Raw genomic sequence first — 19,982 nt, 5'->3', positions numbered from 1 at the left:
GGTTGGAATTGACCTTAATTTCTGAAACCTTTGTAGAACACGTGTAATTTTTTAACGGTTCAACTTCTTGTAGAAAACACATCAAAAAAATAGTACAAACATGTATTCGCCTCGTTTGGTTGGGTGAAAGGCATTCGTTGGGTTGGGAATGGCCGGTGAAAAGCACCTTCTTTTTGTAATTAGAACAGTGACTACCAGCTGGTACTTCCCATCAGCCCAGTCCAGATTAAATTTGGTGTATATATGACTTGTTTAAAACAACTCAACAGCTTTTTATAGGACTTTTTTCCTAATAAGACTCACATATACAGCCGTCAAAGACCTAATGTTCGAGCAAGTTATTAAGAAACTTTGTTTACAAACAGGGGTCCTTGATAATAGAATTAATATGAATGCCTGATATATATGCCTAGTCTGATCGCTAGAGATTCTCTCTGAACCGTACGAATTCATGTATGGTTGGATCCTCCCCCAAATTTAACGAACTTTTGGGCCTTGGGTGGTGTGTGATCTCGTCGAGCTTGTGTTGTGGTTAGTAGCAGTGAATATTGATTATAAGATTAAAAGAATACGAGTACATCTATTCTTAGTAGGTCCGATGAAGAGTCGAAGACTGACAGAGAGTGGAAGACGAGTAGTACAAGTAACGAAGAGAAAACCAAAGGGAGAAGAAGAAAAAAAAGGAAAAGAGGCTGGCGAATCTGGAGCACCGACCAATCCAGACAGCACCCGCACCGCCACGGCGGCGGCTGTCCGTTTCTTTCCCGGCGCCAGCTTCCTCTTCGTTGCCCCTCACCTTCCCTACCACGTGCGCCCAACGCTGGCACGAATCCAGAATCCAATTTCGCCACGTGAAGCTCAGTGCTCAGCGCTCACTGCTCGCCTCGCCGGCCTCCCTCCCGAGCCCGCGTGTTCCCCCGGCCGCGCCGGGGATGGCGGCGGCGGCGGCGCCGCTGCTGCTGGCGCAGGAGGACGGGAGGGCGAGACGCGGCGGGGCGACGTCGGCGCAGACGCTGGGGAACGTGGTGGTATCCATCGTCGGCACCGGCGTGCTCGGCCTCCCCTACGCCTTCCTCGCCGCCGGGTGGCTCGCGGGCTCCGTCGGCGTCGCCGCCGCCGGCTCCGCCACGCTCTACTGCATGCTCCTACTCGTCAGTACTCCCTCCCAATCCCATCTCTCCCTCCTCTCCTCACTCTGCTTTCTGCTCCCGAGCGCAGTACAGTGCAGTGCAGAGTCCTCTTCCCCGTGATTGAACTCTGCTTTTGTATGCAGTTCGTTCGTCTTCTTACAGATCCGAATCGCTCGTAAAAATAAAATTTGACTAAGGTCGACACAGCACTGCTGTTGCTACTGTGTCCAGATTCCCCATGCTGAGGGGTAAGAGAAGGAAAACAAAACTGGCTCAGTGTTTTCACTTGAATTCTCGATGCTGCAGTAGAAGTTTCAGACTCTGAAATATAAGTGCTTGGTGTAGCAAGCAGTACACATTTCAGACTCTGGTTTACGGGTGGTAGGTACAGTAACAAAGCTGCGGTAGTACTTGTGTACCGGCAAATTGGCAATTTCTGATTGCATATGATTTTTAAAGAAACTGAATGCAGAGGACGAGCTTCCATTATTGTTTCTCATTTCCCACCATACTAGGATTCTGCGTCCTACAAAAGAAAGAAGAATCTACTGAAAGTCAACAGACTACTAAGACTTTGCAGAGCAATAGCAAAAAAATGGTTTTGCAATTGACCAGCTATTGGCTCCATTTTAAATTTGACTGCCAAAATCCAACGATTTTCTGACAGAGAAGAAAATTGCTTTCAACCTAGCCAAAAACAATAGTTCTTTTCACTTTCATCTGTTTAGATTTTAATTGGACTTCACTTGAGAACCTTGTTGGTGCTGCTCACATTTGACAGCATAGTTATGATTGTGACTTAGATAAATCAAAGAAGATTTATTTATGAATCGAACAACTTTGGATTCATTACTTGCTTTCTGTTTAATTTGAAGGTGGACTGCAGGGATAAACTCGATGAGGACCAACCTGAAGAGTGCTGTCAGGGTCACTATACATATGGGGATTTGGGTGAAAGGTGCTTTGGGACTATAGGTCGATGCTTGACAGAAATCCTCATCCTTGTTTCGCAGGCCGGTGGTTCTGTAGCGTACCTAATATTCATTGGCCAAAATCTTCACTCCATATTCAGCCAGTTGATGTCCCCAGCTGGCTTCATCTTTGCCATCCTTCTGCCTGTGCAGATCGCACTCTCCTTCATCCGTTCACTGCCTTCTCTTTCTCCATTCAGTATATTTGCAGATGTGTGCAACGTCCTTGCCATGGCAATTGTGATCAAAGAGGATCTTCAACTCTTTGATCATCCCTTTGCAAGTAGAACTGCTTTTAATGGGCTTTGGGCAGTGCCATTCACCTTTGGGGTTGCAGTCTTCTGTTTTGAAGGATTCAGCATGACCCTTGCACTGGAAGCTTCAATGGCTGAGCGGAGAAAGTTCCGCCGGGTACTTTCTCAAGCACTTGCTGCCATTATAACCGTGTATGTGTGTTTTGGAGTGTGTGGGTACTTGGCCTATGGTGATGCCACCAAAGACATCATAACACTCAATCTTCCAAACAATTGGACATCAGTTGCAGTTAAGGTTAGTGCAGTTTTCATTAGTTTGCTGCTTCAGTTCTTCTTGTTGCTTACTTACGCATGCAGTTTGATTTGAAAATGCAAGATAATAATTTGATATTTTAATATATAAGATCTGATCTTGTAAGTCATCAATTATGCACATGATCTGTTTGTTCAAAAAAAAATTATGCATATGACCTCCTACTGACAAAATGTGAAACGAGTCAGTGCCACACAGGACACAGACAAGGATGAATATGCGTAGTAATTTGAACTGTCTTGAAATTTCATGACCGATTGGCTTTGCGTAGCATTCGTATTCGCCATCGACGAGAATAATCTTTTCACACAGGAATTAGATGAAAATCGATATTGAATCACATCTTTTTTTTCTTAACAATCTGAAATCAATTGACAGGTTGGCCTATGCGTCGCGCTGGTGTTCACGTTCCCAGTTATGATGCACCCGATCCATGAGATTGTGGAGACAAGATTCAGATCAAGTGGATGCTTTCAGAAGCTCTCCCACAATGTACCTGGAGCTGAGTGGCTAGGCCTGCACTCAAGCCGCATCCTCGTGGTGGCCATCCTGACTGTTGTGGCATCCTTCATCCCTGCTTTTGGGGCGTTCATCTCATTCGTCGGAAGCACGATGTGCGCGCTTCTCTCCTTCGTGCTGCCTGCTCTCTTCCATCTCAGCATTGTAGGCTCGTCAATGTCCTTATGGAGGCGGGCGATGGACTATGTCATTCTTCTCTTTGGTCTGGCTTTTGCCGGGTACGGTCTTGTCTCTGCTCTGTCCTCACATTAGACAATGGTCCAAATGGCCAAGATGTGCAGATCAGGATTTGAACCCTAGACACTAAAGGAAGTCATCAGCAACTGACAAATCTGGATCTTGGGATGGCATGAGACAAATGGAGATGGCTCCGAAATTCATAGCATTTTATATAATATACAGATGATGCTGGGATCAAGGCTATGATGGGTTGTATTGTAGCTTAGATGTATCTGTCTTTTCTGCATGTGGCCCCCTTTAGCCAATCTCCATATGTTTAACTGGCAAGTGCACATGGGTTGTAAATGGTTTATAAACAAGAGCATATTTGAATTGATTTCGACTTGATTTGCTACAGTTCTGGTGTTTTTGACCGGGTTTGTTGGGACGTCTCTGTAACTTAGGTCGATCCTAGAGACAGGATTTCCTAAGTTTTGTTGATTCCTCTAAAAAGAGATAATAAGTATATGCAAAACATAGCTACACTTACGTCTATCCCGTAAAAATGCAACTCTCGCTTCCGAGGAATCAAACAATTTTAAATTGATCAAATTTATATTAAATTTTCCGATGAGTCATGTAATATATTTTTGTACTAAATTTGTTTAGAGTTATAAATATAATTAGTTTTTTATACAAATTTTGTTAAATTTGAATTGTTTCACTTCTCGAAAAAAGAATCGCATTCTTCAAGTTGGCATAACAGCACAGGGATCAGGATCACCGGAGCGACGACCCGGCAGGAAGGACGGGAGCGTCGGAGCGGCGTCGACCTGGCCGTTGGCGTGATGGGGGTCCGGTTTACCAGGTAGCTGGTTGTTGTTTTTTTCCATTTTATTAATTTCTTTATCTCCAAAAATTTAACGGCTTAGATTTATCTGATTACCTCCTAATAAGAAAATTAATCAGAGTACCATAGCAGCCAGCTCCCTGATGTTTCCTTTCTAGGTACTCTGGAGTGGTGACCATGGTGGATGAGCCAAAGTTCACAAGTTTTTTATAGAAATCCTGAAAACAGAAACCTGGCATTCGTGCGTCTTTGATCAAACTGAAATGCTATCTTTGAGGAACGGATTCCTGATATCAAGCCCTTCCTCCGCCCGGCGGATCCGCGGATCGGATGCCCTCACTCAGTCCTTCACCAGCACGCGCGTGCACAATAAATTCTGTGCGATCGATCTGCCTCGCCGACGTGCCCGGGAATGGCGACCCCTGACGCGAGGTGCACGATGCCGGCCGCCGACGGTGAGCCCAACTGGACGCAGCTTCCCCCGGAGCTCCTGGACCGGATCGCCCGGAAGACCCGCGACGACGTGACCGCCGGCGTCACCCTGTTCCGCTCGGTCTGGCGGGCATGGCGCGCCGCCGCCCGCGACGCGCCGCGGCTCCTGCTCCCGGCCCCGCAGGGCGGCGCGGGCGCGGCCCCGCCGCGCGCCGGCTCCGACTACGCGCTCGTGTTCCCGCTGGCGCGCGGGTGGTCCGCCGTCGTCAACGTCCGCGACACGTCCTGCCGCCTCTCCCACCTCGCCACCGGCGCCACCGCCGCCCTGCCCAGCCTCACCGCCGTCCGCGCCACGCCCACGTCCCGCGTCGTCCACACCGGCTACGAGCACTTCGACGCGCCCGCCGCCGCCCCGGAGGCGCCCGCCGCCGCGCGCGTGCCGCGGCGCCGGCGGAGTTTCCTCCTGAAGCTCAGGTTCCGGCTCCGCGCGGCGACGGCCGTCGCCGGCCACGGGTGGCCTCGCTCTCGCCGGCGGCGATCGCGCTGGCAGGTTGGCATGGACCCCGCGTGGGCGAAGAGCCTCCGCCGTCCCGCCCCGAAGCGGAGTCCATGCCCGGAGAGCAAGATCCAGGTCCAGTCGCAGCAATACACCTACTTTTACATCGACACCCACCTCCAGTTCTCCGGCACCATCCGCTTCGGCGTCCACGCCGCCGCGCCGCCGGGGGGTGCCGCCGACGGCACGCTGATCCTGATGTACCACCCGGTGCACGGGCAGACGGGGCTGGTGTTCTGCCGGCCGGGCGACGCCGCCTGGACGAAGCTGGACAACACCGTCGTCGAGGACGACGAGGACGCCTACAACGGCGCGTCCCTGTTCAGCTTCGCCGACTTCGCCTACCTCGACGGCAGGATCTTCGCGCTGGACATCAACGGCGGCACGGCCGTGTTCGACGCCGCGACGCTCGACGTGCTCGACGTCGTGGACGTGCCGCCGGGGACGACCAACTTCGCCACCAAGATGTGGGGCTGCCGCCATCCCCAAGGCGACAGGAACCAGCGGGACTACCTCCACCTCGTGGCGCTGCCGAGCAAGCTGCTCTGCGTCAGGGTCCGTGTGAGGTCCATGTCCGCCGCCGGGCCGGAGGGCTTCGACGTCTTCGAGCTGGCGCAGGACCGCCACGACGGCCTCGCGTGGCGCGAGCTGGTCGTCGGTCTCGACGGCATCGGCGGCGGCGACTACGACCTGTTCCTCGACGGCCACCACGCCACCTTCCACGGCGGCGGCGGCGGTGGCAGGATTTACTACGTGCACGACCTGAAAATCGGAGCTAGTACGGCGGCGGCGTACTGCTACAGCATGAAGGATGAGACTCTGGAGTGCGTCTACAGGCCACCGGAGAAGAGCGACGGCGAATACTCTACTAATCCCAGTTGGTTCGTCCCATAGACGATTGCATGAGCATGAAGCTGGTAGCACCTAGTATTTTTATTGCTTTCTGAAAAAAAGAGAATTTTTTTTAGATATCATGCCATCTTGAATTTCGCTTAAGCATTTGTTTAGGTCCTGTAATAGCCCAGCACAAAGGCTTGTTGGGCCAAAATAGGCCTTGTGCACATGTGTGTGCAAGGTGCTAGGGAGAGCAACTTTAGTCCAATATTTAGTAAGGCAAGATGAACTAGACCAGCTTAAATAGGTGGCGTGAGGAAAGCTAATTAACTCCGGTTGCAACCTTTTGCGCGAAGCGAGGACAAAAGCGCAAGAGAGTTAATTAGCAGGTGTGGTCCATTCAATGTGTAGAGTGAATCTTAGCCATTTTTCTAGGCCAGGTTGTTACATTTGGTATCAGAGCCAACTTTCGCTGTGTCACGGGCGCATATGGGTCAGATGCGCGGGCATGGTGCGCATGACGTGTGGACCCGAGTGGTCACGGTATGGCACATGCGCTGGCACTGGACGTACGGACGTGGCCAGAAAAGTCGATCCTGAACCTGTGTGATATTCGGGTAAGCTGGTTCGATAGCTCGACGAGGACGTCGAGTCCTTAGGGTGGGTGTATTGTAACAGCCCAGCTCAAATGCCTGTTGGGCCAAAATAGGCCTTGTGCACATGTGTGTGCAAGGTGCTAGGGAGAGCAACTTTAGTCCCATATTTGGTAAGGCAAGAGGAGCTAGACCAGCTTAAATAGGTGGCTTGAGGAAAGCTAGTTAACTCCGGTTGCAAATTTTTGCGCGAAACGAGGATGAAAACGCAAGAGAGTTAATTAGCAGGTGTGGTCCATTCAACGTGTAGAGTGGATCTCAGCGTTTTCCTAGACCAGGTTGTTACATTTGGTATGAACTCTCCTTTTTTTTATGTTTCAAGAAGACAAAGAGAAGAAAAAATCTTGCTGCTGTCTCCTTTTCAAACAAATGTTCATGGCTGAAGGACGATTTCTATTGTCTTGGGAGTAGACCACCCGACCTGATAAACTCGACTCAACCCGCCTGAAAAAACCCGACCCGATCAAGTGACGGATCGGGTACGAGCTGAAATTTTGACTCGAAACTAAAAAACCTAAGGCTCCGTTTGGATGTCGACATTGAGAGCCTTGGCATTGAATTGAGTTCAATACCAAATCAGGCCAAGTATTGAAATGAGTTCAATACCAAAGTAATTGTTTGGATGTCCATGACATTGGTAGATGGAATTGAACTGGGAGCGAATGCCAATTCATGTTTGGATGTGCTTATGCAAAATTGAGAATTGACCATCCTCATCCTCTCTCCACTGATCCTTCTCGTGCCGGATTGCTTTGGTGCGGGGGCGGCGGCGCTCGCCGCCAGTGGCGGAGCTGAGCAAAGTAGGGGGTGCTGGGGAGTGGAGCGGGACGCGGCGGAGGGGCGCGGTGGAGCGGCGTGGGGCGCTGAGGGGCTGAACAGAGCGGCACGGCCGCAGAGGGCGCGTCGGCGAGGAAGGAGGAGGGGGCTGCGCCGGCGAGGAAGGAGGAGGAGGGGGCCGCGCCGGCGAGGAAGGAGGAGGTGGGGGCCGCGCCGGAGAGGAAGGAGGAGGAGGGGGCCGTGCCGGAGAGGAAGGAGGAGGAGGGGGCCGCACCGGCGAGGAAGGAGAAGGAGGGGGACCGTGCCGGCGATGAAGGAGGAGGCGGGGGGTACGGCCGCAGCCGGCGAAGGAGGGCCGAGGGGCACGGCAGAGTGAGGGACGCGGGAGAGTAGAGCAGTGGAGGGAGGGCGCGGGGAGCGGAGCAGAGTGGAGGAGGAGGGAGGGGCACGGCGGAGCAAGCGGCACGAGGAGCAGAGCGGTGGAGGAACGTGGGGGGAAGAAGAAGAGCGTGAATGCCTCCCAATACATAGCAGAATGGGTCAGAATCGAGTGAGAGGGAGGAACTGCACGCTCAATGCCAAGCGGTATTGGAGGAGATTTCCAATGCCAATTCTACAGATATCCAAACAGCTGATATTAGGTCCCCACAATACCAATTCCAAATTCTAGCCTCTAATGTCTACGTCCAAATCCTACCTAATAGAATCCGAAAATTACACAAAAAAATGCGGGCCAACTCGACCCGACCCAACTATGTCACGGGTAGCCCGCGGGTCAATATTTTTTTATCCGACCTGACCCGATGGATGATCAGCCCTAGTCGGGAGCGCTTATAAACAACGACTAAAACTTGTTTCCATGGCAAATTTGGGGTTTGTAGTAAAAATAACTTGTTGAAATCTCTATTTTGTAGTCTCTATTCAAATTCAAACCAAAATGATTCTTAAATTCCGGCGTAAAGTTTTCCAACTGAAACAGTTATATATAAACGTTGGCCTCTAGCCTCTGCCCCGAGTCCGCCGCGGTCCGCGGCCGATCCCCACTGTCCTCCCTTCCTTCGGCGCCCCCATCTGCTCGTCCCCCACCATGACCATGGCTGCCCCTCCAAGCGTGCCTCCAGTGAGCTCCAGCATGACCCCTTTGCCCCAGCCCCGCAGCCACAGGCCACAGCAACCCTTCTCCCCGCCCTCCCACAGGGCACAGCCAATCTGCTCGACGAAATGTGTGTAAGGGCTCACGATCGTCTCCCCTGGACTGGCACCATGCCCAAGCGAGATGGACCCAATGAAAAACGTCCGAAGTAGGGTGGGACGTCCGTCCTGAGATGCAGCCTCCCAGCACGCAAACGATTCGGGTTTGTGCACACTCAGCTTATTACCTCTGCACAGATTGTTCAGCATATGCAAATGTGAAATGCATAATGTTGTTTAGTAGTTTCATCAGTGGCATTTCTTTTAACCAAAAAAGTAAATGCCTTTCGCCTGCTATAAGCCCAACATGGCAATGTGACCGAATGGTAACACATTGCAGTACTTTGGATGCCTATTCTAGCTGGGTTGTTTCCTACTGCCCAATATCCATCTTTCTCCCCCTTTTCTTTTCGATAATTTGCTATAAATGCAAGTCCCGTGAAAGTAACTTATAATTATATATTTATATTTTTGAAAGAAAGATGGAAGAAGTGCTATTCTGTCAAGTGATTGAAGGGATTAAGAACATCACATTTCCTTAGGCAAAAGGGAAAAATCAGAGCAGGCTTCATTCTCACTAGAAGTTTAGACAGGTTTAAGGCATTGAGAAGCTCCAATATTAGCTTTTGGGCTCTGGATCAAGTCAGGCTAACAAGCCCAGACAAGTTAACTTAAGTTTTCCTAGTTCAGACAGTGTGTATCATGCTTTTTCCTGCACAGGTTTTTTTTTATATAATCTAGGAACTACTTAACAAGCACAACCAGTTTCTAAAATTTGTGCGGATAGTGTGTTTCTATTGAAATGATGATAAAAAAGACTTGTTTGATTGATCATTGTTTGTTTGCCATTGATTTGGCCTGTTGACGAATTGTCTGGCCTATTCAGAACCGTAACTTCTCTGTCTCTCTTTCTAACCATGATTATACCCCTTTTGTTCTATGCTGATGGATACATGTCTGGTCCTTGCACCTACAGTTTTCTTGTTGGATCGACATACACGATGGTAGCTCATCAGCATATGGAAAACAACCAGACTTGTCACATCAAAATTATATTAGTGGATTTAATATTCAATGTACTTCTACACCATTGTGTTTTAATCTCAAACATATAATTATTACAATTGCAGATCAAAGGCCATGTATATCAGAGACAGCATCGATGCCTGAAATGACAGGTAAAGAGAAATAAGGGGCGTGCCCCTCCTGTTTCATCAAAAAAAAAACAGACAGAAATAAGGGGAGTATAATTGTCCTTACATACAAGGGATTATAGATTATACCTTCCATCAAGAAAAGGATGCTGTAGAAAACCAAACGAGTTAGAACTTTACCTGGTCTGACCTCATGATGCATACATCAACCCACTTTACTATAATGTCCTTATCAGCTACATGTGCTCCCGTTTTCAGGCCATCTAATTGGTATCATTTTTTAGCATAGTTTAGTGAAGGCATAACACCTACGGAAATGAAGGTTGGCGACTTGGCATGATAAATTCTATGTTTGGTGGGCTACCAAGGAGTTTTACTTGCGTGATGGTCTCTAAGGCATCCATCCATCAGTTCAGCAAAAAGCTGTAAACTGAGGCATAAGGAACATGGAAATGGATAAGCTTTGACGGAGGAATCTTGTTCTGATCTCAATGCATGGAAAAGGTAAGAGGATACCGTACACCTAATTGCATGGTTCAAAACTGATTTTCTGTGTTTATAGATGCTTTAAAATGTCATCTTCATGCAGAGCATTTTGTTCTCTTCCAAAAGTTTTCTGAATTTTCTATAGTTACATCAGCCAGAAATAGAAGTTTCACTTTGGAGACACATACCTTCAATAACCTGAAAAAAATAATATTTCCACCACATTTTCACTTGCAAAAGGGTCATATTTTCACACTATAGCATGCACTAGCTATCGGAGAAGAATTGACGGCATATTTTGGATAGGCACCATTAGCATGCAAGCTTCCTTTGCAGTCCTCATCCATACACTGATTCGACACATTATCTAGAGGAAGCCTCTGCAATCTTAGAAAAATTTGAGTTTTAGTTGTTCTCAACTTGCTTTTATTGATCCCAAAGAGATCGACGTCAGCACTTGATGTTAGGTTATTCTCACTTTGGCGCCTATATGTAGTTCTCAGACAGACAATGGGGAATCCAGAGAGCCATAGCTCTTCTTCAGCCATGGCTTCTGGGTGCGTTCCTGACATCTGGCAGTGGATCAAAAGACTGCCAGAGCAGTGGAGAGGAGGGTCATACTCTCTTCAGATTTGCAACTCTCCATCCATGAATCAATCTCTGAATCTTGTGGTCAGCAAGCATTCTGAAAGCCAACCACTCAACCTGTCTTTCTCCATTTGCACCGAATTGCATGATCCGATCTCACTCTGGAGCTCCAATTATTCTACACTGAGATCTGCTCCTACCACGAGTCTCTCTGCCATTTTCTTGCATGATATCATATGTGGGGTTGTCAGGTACGGACCTTACTCTAACAGCCGGTCACTCTTCAGGCTGCCAAATGTGCAGATATCTGAAGACTCCGGCAAGACCTTCAACTTGGCCTTCTTCACTCTTGCAATCCTGGTCTCCATCTACGAAGCTCCATCAAACCTCCGTCATGAGTTCATCAAGAATATCAGTGCGCAACTGATGCGTGATGAGATGCGGTATGCAGCCAAGAAGCTGATGCTCATGCTGGGGTCCAACGCCGAGGAGCTGTGGATGCGGTCGGTGAACCTCGGCGTCACCAACTGGACCATGGAGGGTCTCCGGTCCGGTGACGGATCACCGTCGCCTTTCACGGTGTTCTCCTACGCTCTTTTTGCGAGCAGGCTGTGGAAGGTCCAGGTGTACTGCCCTGTTGTGGCCATGATCATGGAGCACCCCTCACGTCAGACCAAAGATGAGAAGCTGCTGTTCTCACTGAACTACCAACAGCTTGAGGGCGTGATCCAGTTCGTGTACAGAGTCACCATCAAGGAGAACTGGATCGACGTCATCGTCAAAGTCGACAAATTAAGGTCTCTCCTTCACTCAATTGAACTCGCCATTGATTCTTGAGCACAATCAAAACTTGTCGTCGTATCACATGATTGTGGGTTGTTGCTGCTGCAGGTGTGACCTGGTCCAGCTGGTGTCCGAGACTCTGATGGCGAGGCAGGGGTACGGCTCTGACGAGAAGCACTGCCCCTCGCGCGTGTCCCTGCAGCTCACCCCCATGGCGCAGCCGGACATCCTCTCCGTCTCCGTGACGCCGGCGTCCATCGGCAGCGGCGTCTCCACCCACGAGGCGGTGCACCTGAGGCCCTGGAAGTTCGAGCGCGCGGTGCACGGCAACACGGCGTCGCTGGGCTGGTTCCTCCACGACGGCGCCGGCGGCCGGGAGGTGTTCTCCGGCGAGCCGCGCGGGCTGCGGCTGCCCCGGCCGCGGTCGTGGCTCCGGGACCGGTACACCAGCCCGGGCCGGCCCTCCACGCGGTGCGGCGGGGCGATCTTCGCCGGCGACGAGTACGGCGAGGGCGTGTGCTGGCGGATGCGCCCGGCGGCGGCCGGGAAGACCGTGGAGTGGGAGGTGCGGGCGACGGTGTGGGTGACGTACTGGCCCAACAAGAAGCGGACGCCGCCGCTGCACACGGAGACGAGGATGCTCGAGGTCAGGGAGCTGCTGCAGCTCACCGTAGCAGAGTAGGCAAAACATTTCAACCATTTGACTGGGTTGGATCGATCAATAAAGGAGAAGGAAACAACGAGTGATGGTAGTCTAGGCCGTGATTTTCTAGCATCTGAATTCTGAAATGTAACTCTAAGAATGTGCCAAGATTACAGTTGAAAACCGACTTATTCAAACAGTGCTGGTTTCCGCAAGGTTTGGAAGTTGAAGACTGAAAAGACTTCCTTTTTGAAAGATTAGAAAAGGGTTGTTTTTGAGGTTAGTTGACTGATAAAACGAAATTACCAGCTGAAGGATTGGTTGGAGACTTGGAGTGCCGTCGAGTGAAACTTGATTGAAAATCAGCATCTTCCGGACTGGAACAAAAGTGAAAACGACGTGACGTCCTTTTGAATAGGCAAAAGTCTATTTTACCTCCTCCAACTATCACCAAAGTTTGGTTTTCCTCCTACAACTATAAAACCGGGTATTTCACCTCCCTCAACTTTTCAAACCATCCATTTTACCTCCCTCGAGCGGTTTTGAAGGCTGTTTGCTACAGTAACCGTAGTTTTGTCTTTTCTTTTTTTAAAAAATTTTCAATTGAATCTTTGAAAAATCATAGTAAATCACAAAAAAATCATAAAATAGAAAATCCAATTTTGTTGGACTCCACATGAGTAGATATACGCAGTGAATATATTATATGGTATACTTTAGTACAATTTTTTTACTGTAACTTTAGATATATACTTTTCTGTAATTAATTTATAGCTACAGTTTTCGTCGTCCCATTATGGTGAAATTTTTATGGTGAGCTAATCATTATATGATTGAGCTGTAGTAAAAATTTTATGATTATTAGATCATGTTTGACTGATCTATAGATTTATCTATATAAACTAGATAAATCTATAGAAAAATCTAGACGAATCTATAGATAAATCTATAACTCAGTCATACATGATCTAATAATCATAAATTTTTTACTATAGCTCAATCATATAATGATTAGCCCACCATAAAAATTTCACCATAATGGGACGACGAAAACTGTAGCTATAAATTAATTACAGAAAAGTATATATCTAAAGTTACAGTAAAAAAATTGTACTAAAGTATACCATATAATATATTCACTGTGTATATCTACTCATGTGGAGTCTAACAAAATTGGATTTTCTATTTTATGATTTTTTTGTGATTTACTATGATTTTTCAAAGATTCAACTGAAATTTTTTTAAAAAAGAAAAAGACAAAACTATGGTTACTGTAGCAACAGCCTTCAAAACCGCTCGAGGGAGGTAAAATGGATGGTTTGAAAAGTTGAGGGAGGTGAAATACCCGGTTTTATAGTTGTAGGAGGAAAACTAAACTTTGGTGATAGTTGGAGGAGGTAAAATAGACTTTTGCCTTTTGAATACTAGTAAAAAGCGCCGTCTCATTTTGAACATTCTATCCTAACAATCCCGAGGGTACAATTGGAATTAAGCATCCTCAGTTTGGGAAGCAACGGATTTTCCATTTGATTTTCTTTTGTTGCACGCAATTGCATCATATGCGTGTGTGCGCTCGTCCAAATAACTTCTACAAGTATGAGCTCTCGGCCTAAAGTCCTAAACATACTCCTCTTCTTTTTTTGACACCCTATTGGAGGACGCGCATGAACCGGTTCCTCTGCAGTAACTGCAGAGGGACTCGATCACTGATGTGTGGGGTCAGGTCCATGCGTTAGTGACCGGCCTGCAGAGGAGACTCATCCACGTGGATGAGGCTAGGATTGCAACGCAAGTCGGACCCCACCCAACACTCGCTATGCTTTGGTCTTCTGCCTTCGGAGATGGATGGCCATGGCACCAACCATGCAATTCAAATCACGTTTAGCAAAGCGTGATAGTATAGGTCTTGTTTGGCCATTCTACAAAACTCGCACGCATGTTTCCCGAAAAGAAAATCTCGCATGCATGAAGTACTAAATGAAGCCTATTTGTATAATCTTTTTAGGGATGGGTGTAACTTTTCGCGACGAATCTAATGACGGTAATTAATCGATTATTAGCTACAGTGATGCTACAGTAACCATCCTCTAATCACGCGGTCAAAGGCCTTATTATATTCTTCATGGTCACTAGCGCGGGGGTTCTGAAGTTGGTTTTGTAAACTGGCTTTGTTTGATACCGTAATTAGCGGTCAAAATGTCACTATTCATTAGCACGCTACTGTCCTAGCGCGAACCAAACGAGGCCATATAGTACATATAGCATTTAACTATAAAACCCCAGGAGCAATATACAAGCATATTTACTAGTATCCGGGAGCAATATACAAGCATATTTACTAGTATCCGTTGATACGCAAACATTACAACTTTGATGGTGGTGAAAAAACTACTCCCTCTATTCCGACCAAAATGACCTACAATTTGGAATAATTTGAAACAGAAGGAGCACGGATGAAGCTATATGTCGGTCAAAGTGGGCTATGGTCCCCCTTTCTCCATGCTAGCCTCACTGCATATCTCTTTGTCGGAACTGCTGCAACTAACAATATAAAGAAGATCAATATGGGAAATGGCATATCCATGGAAGGAAGAGTGAGCTTAAGTACTCCATACTGGTTGTCGGATAAGGAAGCACCTCGCTCTCCTCCAATTTCTATCCATGGATGGGAGTTCCAAAGATAGAAGAAGAAGAGCCTATGTGCTCATTTGGACTAAATTGATTGAAAAAGTAAAACGAACAATCGTATATGGAAAGTAAAGAGTGAAAGAGTACTTGAGCTATTGAACCAGTTCAGCCTACCATGTACTCAAGCCCCATCTAATAAGCTATATCTTAATTCTGAATTCTTCAGCATCAAATTAATCAAAGTTGTGTGTAAGTAGGAGTTGAGGTGAGGCTGCTAGCATTACTGTGATTATTGTAGCACTGGCCTCCTCTTGGGTTCAATCCTAGCTCCACCACTGGGAGGGAGGATGAGTTTCGATGATCAACTGCATCTGTTATAAATGACAATCTTATCTATACTATAGGGAACCAAAATAATTGAAATATTTTTTAACAAGATTAATCTATCCATTTTTCTCACAAAACACTTTCTGGTGGCTCACATGCTAGGTGAAATGGTTTGACAGTGCTTTGACAGATAGAAAAAACAGGACGAAGGATAACGATTCTACCGCTTTGACTACTTTTTTCACCCGATTTTTTCGTAACCCGCCTGTATACCCACCTCCAGTCCCCGCCCGACAATCACGCCGCCTCCTCCCTCGCCACGCGCCTCCCCCCGCCGCTGCCTCCCCCTCGCGGCAGCGCCACCCCGCGGCCCCACCGTGGCACCTGCCTCCGGGACAGCAGCGCCAGCGACCCCCTCGAGCTTCTACAGCGAGGGCCAATCCGGCAGCTCGTTGACACGGCCGCGAAAGCTCCAATCTTTTGTGGCCGCCGTCGTCATCGCTGTCGCTGCCGCCGCGGTCCTGTTGCGTGCTCCCCGGCTCCACCTCCAGAATAACTACCTCGGCAGGCTCTGTCGTCGTTGACTTCCAGCCGAGCTGTGAGCTCTCGCTGCTCCTGCTGTTCCTGTCCTTCGATTCCGTCCCTCGCGCCGGCCAGGAGGGAGCGCGTAGGTGAGGTGGGCGCCGGCGATGGTGGGTGGTGCCGGGAGGCCGCCGGGGGCGCCGGAGGCCGCCGAGCTCGGGGAGAGGCTGCTCCCGCTGCCGTCGCCGGGGAGCGGAGACGCTGACGGCGGCGGGAGGAGGAGGGGGAAGTGGGAGAAGACCTACCTGGACGTGCTGGGCGTGTGCTGCTCCGCGGAGGCGGCCCTCGTCGAGCGCCTCCTGTCGCCGATCGACGGCGTGAGGGCGGTCACTGTTGTCGTCCCCTCCCGCACCGTCGTCGTCGAGCACGACCCCGCCGCCGTCTCCCACACCCACATCGGTAACCGACTCCTCCTCCACCACCACCTCCTCCGCCGCCGCCTCAGTAATCACCATGCCTCTGAGCTGATCCCGCCACCGCCTGCCCGGAATCAGTGAAGGCTCTCAACAAGGCCGGCCTGGAGGCCTCGGTGCGCGCGTACGGCGGCGGCAGCGGGTTCGCCGGCCGGTGGCCCAGCCCGTACGTCCTCGCCAGCGGCGCCCTCCTCCTCGCGTCCTCCCTCGCGCCGCTCCTGCCCCCGCTGCGCTGGCTGGCCCTGGCGGCGGCCTGCGCCGGCGCGCCGACGGTGCTGCGCAGAGCGTTCGCCGCGGCCACCAGGCTCGCCCTCGACATCAACGTGCTCATGGTCGTCGCCGTGGCCGGCGCCGCCGCGCTCGGGGACTACACGGAGGCCGGCGCCATCGTCTTCCTCTTCACCGCCGCCGAGTGGCTCGAGACGCTGGCGTGCGCCAGGGCCGGCGCCGGGATGTCGTCGCTGATGAGCACGGTCCCGCCGAGGGTCGTGCTCGCAGCGACGGGGGAGGTCGTCGGCCTGCGCGACGTCGAGGTAGGCGCCGTCGTCGCGGTCAGGGCAGGGGAGGTCGTGCCGGTCGACGGCGTGGTCGTCGACGGGCAGAGCGAGGTCGACGAGAGCAGCCTCACCGGCGAGTCCTTCCCGGTGCCAAAGCAGCCGCCGGCGGAGGTCTGGGCCGGCACCATGAACCTGGACGGTAAAAAAGCTGCATTTTTTTTCAGTTACATTCAGAAGACAACGATCGCAAAAATGTTCAGGTGGTGATCATAATCCAGAGACTGTGACGCTGCAGGTTACATTGCCGTGAGGACAACTGCTCTAGCCGAGAACTCCACGGTGGCCAGGATGGAGAGGCTGGTGGAGGCGGCGCAGAACAGCCGGTCCAAGACGCAGCGGCTCATCGATTCTTGCTCAAAGTACTACACGCCCGGTACGCGACACTGTCACCTTCCTGCCGCTAAACGTCTTAGCCGGCAATTTAAAACCTTGCTGAAAATATACAGTTCACAGCAAATTCAGTAGAAAAACTTTGTTCTTTTTGCAGCCGTGGTTGCTCTTGCAGCAAGTGTGGCTCTTGTCCCCCTGGTTCTGGGAGCACAGGACATGAGAAAATGGTTTCAGCTGGCTTTGGTGCTGCTGGTGAGCGCGTGCCCGTGCGCGCTGGTCCTGTCGACGCCGGTCGCCACCTTCTGCGCGCTCCTGAGGGCGGCGAGGATGGGGTTTCTCATCAAGGGAGGGGACATTCTTGAATCCTTGGGCGGGATCAGGGTTGCGGCATTCGACAAGACGGGAACTATCACCAAGGGGGAGTTCAGCATCGATGGATTCCATGTGGTTCGGGACAAGGTTGAAATGAACCAGCTTCTCTACTGGTATGATTGATGCATGATTTACTTCTCAAAATTTCTTTTTGGTTTTCTTTCAAAAAAAATTCTTTTTGGGGATGTTAATAAAAAAAATGATTTTATAATTATATCGCACATTTTACTATTACTAATTGGAGGCTTCTTTCAAGCCTTCACATGAAACCACCTAGGATCTTAGATGGACACTCTACAAAAATAGAGAAATTCTAAAAATTTTCAAAAAATCAGAAACATCCGGCTATCAATCCGACAACTCTAATTATAATGGTCATTGGATCTATTATCTTTCCTAATAAATTACCCACCTCTGCCATTATAAAAATAGTCTAAAGTAACCCCCTAAATATGTATCTAAATTACCCACATGCCATTATAAAACATAATGCAAATAACCCCCTAAATTTTCATATAAATTATCCAATTATGTCATTATTAAAAGTTAAAGTAACACCTAAATCTAAATCTAAATTAGGAGCACGGTTGATTGGCTAGTGTTGTTGAATTAGAGGGTTCCAACTGAAAGAACAGAGACAATGCCAAAGGATATATACTTTGCACCTGTAATGAGCATGTTTGGCCCAATTCTTATAAGTTTGACAACTTGATCACTGCTCAGTTCAGTTTAAGTGAAATTCGATGCTGAATTTTTTTGGATGTAACTTTCTGTTGTAGGGTATCTAGCATTGAGAGCAAATCAAGCCACCCAATGGCAGCTGCACTTGTTGAGTACGCTCAGTCCAAATCCGTCCAGCCAAACCCGGAGAAAGTCGCTGAATTTCGCATCTATCCCGGGGAGGGCATCTATGGCGAGATCAACGGAAGACATGTCTACATTGGAAACAGAAGGATCATGGCAAGGTCCTCATGCCAAACAGGTGAGCCATCACACAAACAGGTTCAGAAAATGAGCTTCCTCCACAGATTCTTGGACATTCTGAACTTCCTGATATTCTCAACTCTGCTTCACATACAGTTTCAGGAATCGATGATGGTGTCAATGCCGCATCGATCGGTTTTGTGGTCTGCGACGGGGATCTCGTGGGGGCTTTCTCCCTCTCCGACGACTGCCGGACGGGCGCGGCGGAGGCGATCCGGGAGCTGAGATCAATGGGCATCAAGACGGTGATGCTGACGGGGGACAGCAGGTCGGCGGCCATGCGCGCGCAGGAGCAGCTAGGGGGCGCCATGGAGGAGCTCCACTCCGAGCTTCTCCCGGCGGACAAGGTCGGGCTTGTCGGCGACCTCAAGGCGAGGGTCGGGCCGGCGCTGATGGTCGGCGACGGCCTGAACGACGCCCCCGCGCTGGCCGTGGCGGACGTGGGCGTCGCCATGGGCCTGTCCGGCTCCGCGGCCGCCATGGAGACCAGCCACGCGGCGCTGATGTCCGGCGACCTCCTCAGGGTGCCCGCGGCCGTCCGGCTCGGCCGGCACGCCCGCCGGACCATCGCCGCCAACGTGGCCGCCTCCGTGGCCGCGAAGGCCGCCGTCGCCGCGCTGGCCGTCGCGTGGCGCCCCGTTCTGTGGGCGGCCGTTCTCGCCGACGTCGGGACGTGCCTGCTCGTCGTCCTCCACAGCATGACGGTGCTGAGGGAGCCGGGGACGACCGCGCGGAGGGGCGGCGGGAAGGAGGACGGGGCGTGCCGCGCCACGGCGAGGTCGCTGACCATGAGGTCCCAGCTCGCCGGAGCACTAAACACGGCAACCGCAGGTGGCCAAACTAATGGCTGCCGTTGCTGTCAGAAGCCAGCAAGCAGGCCGTTTGAGCAAGCGCACTCGGTTGTGATCGACATACCGGCGGCATCATCTGCTGCGCTATGAATCACCGATACTTTCTCTAGCCCTGCCGTACCCGTATCCGATACACCGATACGTATCCAATACGCGTATCGGGACGTATCGGATAATAATAAATAATAAAATTACAAATAAATAAATATATTCTCGATACTTGTCCGATACTTGCCGATACGCGTATCGGGACCTTTTTAGGCTTGTTTTCCTTTTGTTATATGATGCATTAATGTAGTAGTATTTTAGTCTTTCGAAAATACTACTTATTATGTTTGTGCTACGTTGATATTCTCAAACTTAATTCTATATATATCTCATTCTCTCCCATATACAATTGTTTATATATTTAGATAATTATTAATATATATTTTTTATATATTAGCCGTATCGGTGTATCCTTGGTTTTTGAAGGATGTTGTACCGACGTATCGGCGTACCCGTATCGCGTATGGGTGATACATAGCTGCCGGGCACCAAGATCTCCAGATTCCTCACAAAGGGCGACTCCGAGGCGATCTCTGTCTCCGGCGGTGATTCCATCAGTCCTCTTCCGCTCCGGCGGCCAGGCCGGCGCCGGAGGGG

The 19,982-nt window shown here is 50.0% G+C and overlaps 3 protein-coding genes across 3 annotated transcripts; all 3 read left to right on the top strand.

Moving 5' to 3' along the window:
* Window positions 1-675: 675 nt before the first annotated feature.
* Window positions 676-3,763, top strand: LOC120659734 (amino acid transporter ANT1-like). The gene is made up of 3 exons (XM_039937959.1): window positions 676-1,151; window positions 2,006-2,650; window positions 3,047-3,763. Exons 1-3 carry the CDS (start codon window positions 933-935, stop codon window positions 3,437-3,439), a joined length of 1,257 nt encoding a protein of 418 aa, XP_039793893.1. The 5' UTR covers window positions 676-932; the 3' UTR covers window positions 3,440-3,763.
* A 6,541-nt stretch (window positions 3,764-10,304) lies between these two features.
* On the top strand, window positions 10,305-12,546 carry LOC120659733. Its single transcript, XM_039937957.1, has 2 exons — window positions 10,305-11,664; window positions 11,759-12,546. Exons 1-2 carry the CDS (start codon window positions 10,790-10,792, stop codon window positions 12,330-12,332), a joined length of 1,449 nt encoding a protein of 482 aa, XP_039793891.1. The 5' UTR covers window positions 10,305-10,789; the 3' UTR covers window positions 12,333-12,546.
* A 3,018-nt stretch (window positions 12,547-15,564) lies between these two features.
* On the top strand, window positions 15,565-19,727 carry LOC120659732 (cadmium/zinc-transporting ATPase HMA3-like). The gene is made up of 6 exons (XM_039937956.1): window positions 15,565-16,229; window positions 16,325-16,939; window positions 17,036-17,173; window positions 17,288-17,615; window positions 18,282-18,484; window positions 18,583-19,727. Exons 1-6 carry the CDS (start codon window positions 15,938-15,940, stop codon window positions 19,425-19,427), a joined length of 2,421 nt encoding a protein of 806 aa, XP_039793890.1. The 5' UTR covers window positions 15,565-15,937; the 3' UTR covers window positions 19,428-19,727.
* The last annotated feature ends 255 nt before the right edge of the window (window positions 19,728-19,982 follow it).

Source organism: Panicum virgatum, chromosome 2N (genome assembly GCF_016808335.1).
Source record: "Panicum virgatum strain AP13 chromosome 2N, P.virgatum_v5, whole genome shotgun sequence".
NCBI lineage: Eukaryota > Viridiplantae > Streptophyta > Magnoliopsida > Poales > Poaceae > Panicum > Panicum virgatum.
The sequence above is the reverse complement of the archived record's forward strand: the minus strand, read 5'-3'. Positions and strand labels throughout refer to the sequence as shown.

Bases quoted from the DNA above. Each gene is read 5' to 3' on its own strand.
- LOC120659732 (XM_039937956.1), top strand. From the start codon at position 15,938: ATGGTGGGTGGTGCCGGGAGGCCGCCGGGGGCGCCGGAGGCCGCCGAG. The intron at 16,230-16,324 runs GTAACCGACTCC...GCCCGGAATCAG, and splicing joins CGTCTCCCACACCCACATCG to TGAAGGCTCTCAACAAGGCC. The intron at 16,940-17,035 runs GTAAAAAAGCTG...GTGACGCTGCAG, and splicing joins CGGCACCATGAACCTGGACG to GTTACATTGCCGTGAGGACA.
- LOC120659733 (XM_039937957.1), top strand. From the start codon at position 10,790: ATGGGGAATCCAGAGAGCCATAGCTCTTCTTCAGCCATGGCTTCTGGG. The intron at 11,665-11,758 runs GTCTCTCCTTCA...TTGCTGCTGCAG, and splicing joins GTCAAAGTCGACAAATTAAG to GTGTGACCTGGTCCAGCTGG.
- LOC120659734 (XM_039937959.1), top strand. From the start codon at position 933: ATGGCGGCGGCGGCGGCGCCGCTGCTGCTGGCGCAGGAGGACGGGAGG. The intron at 1,152-2,005 runs GTCAGTACTCCC...TTTAATTTGAAG, and splicing joins TCTACTGCATGCTCCTACTC to GTGGACTGCAGGGATAAACT. The intron at 2,651-3,046 runs GTTAGTGCAGTT...ATCAATTGACAG, and splicing joins GGACATCAGTTGCAGTTAAG to GTTGGCCTATGCGTCGCGCT.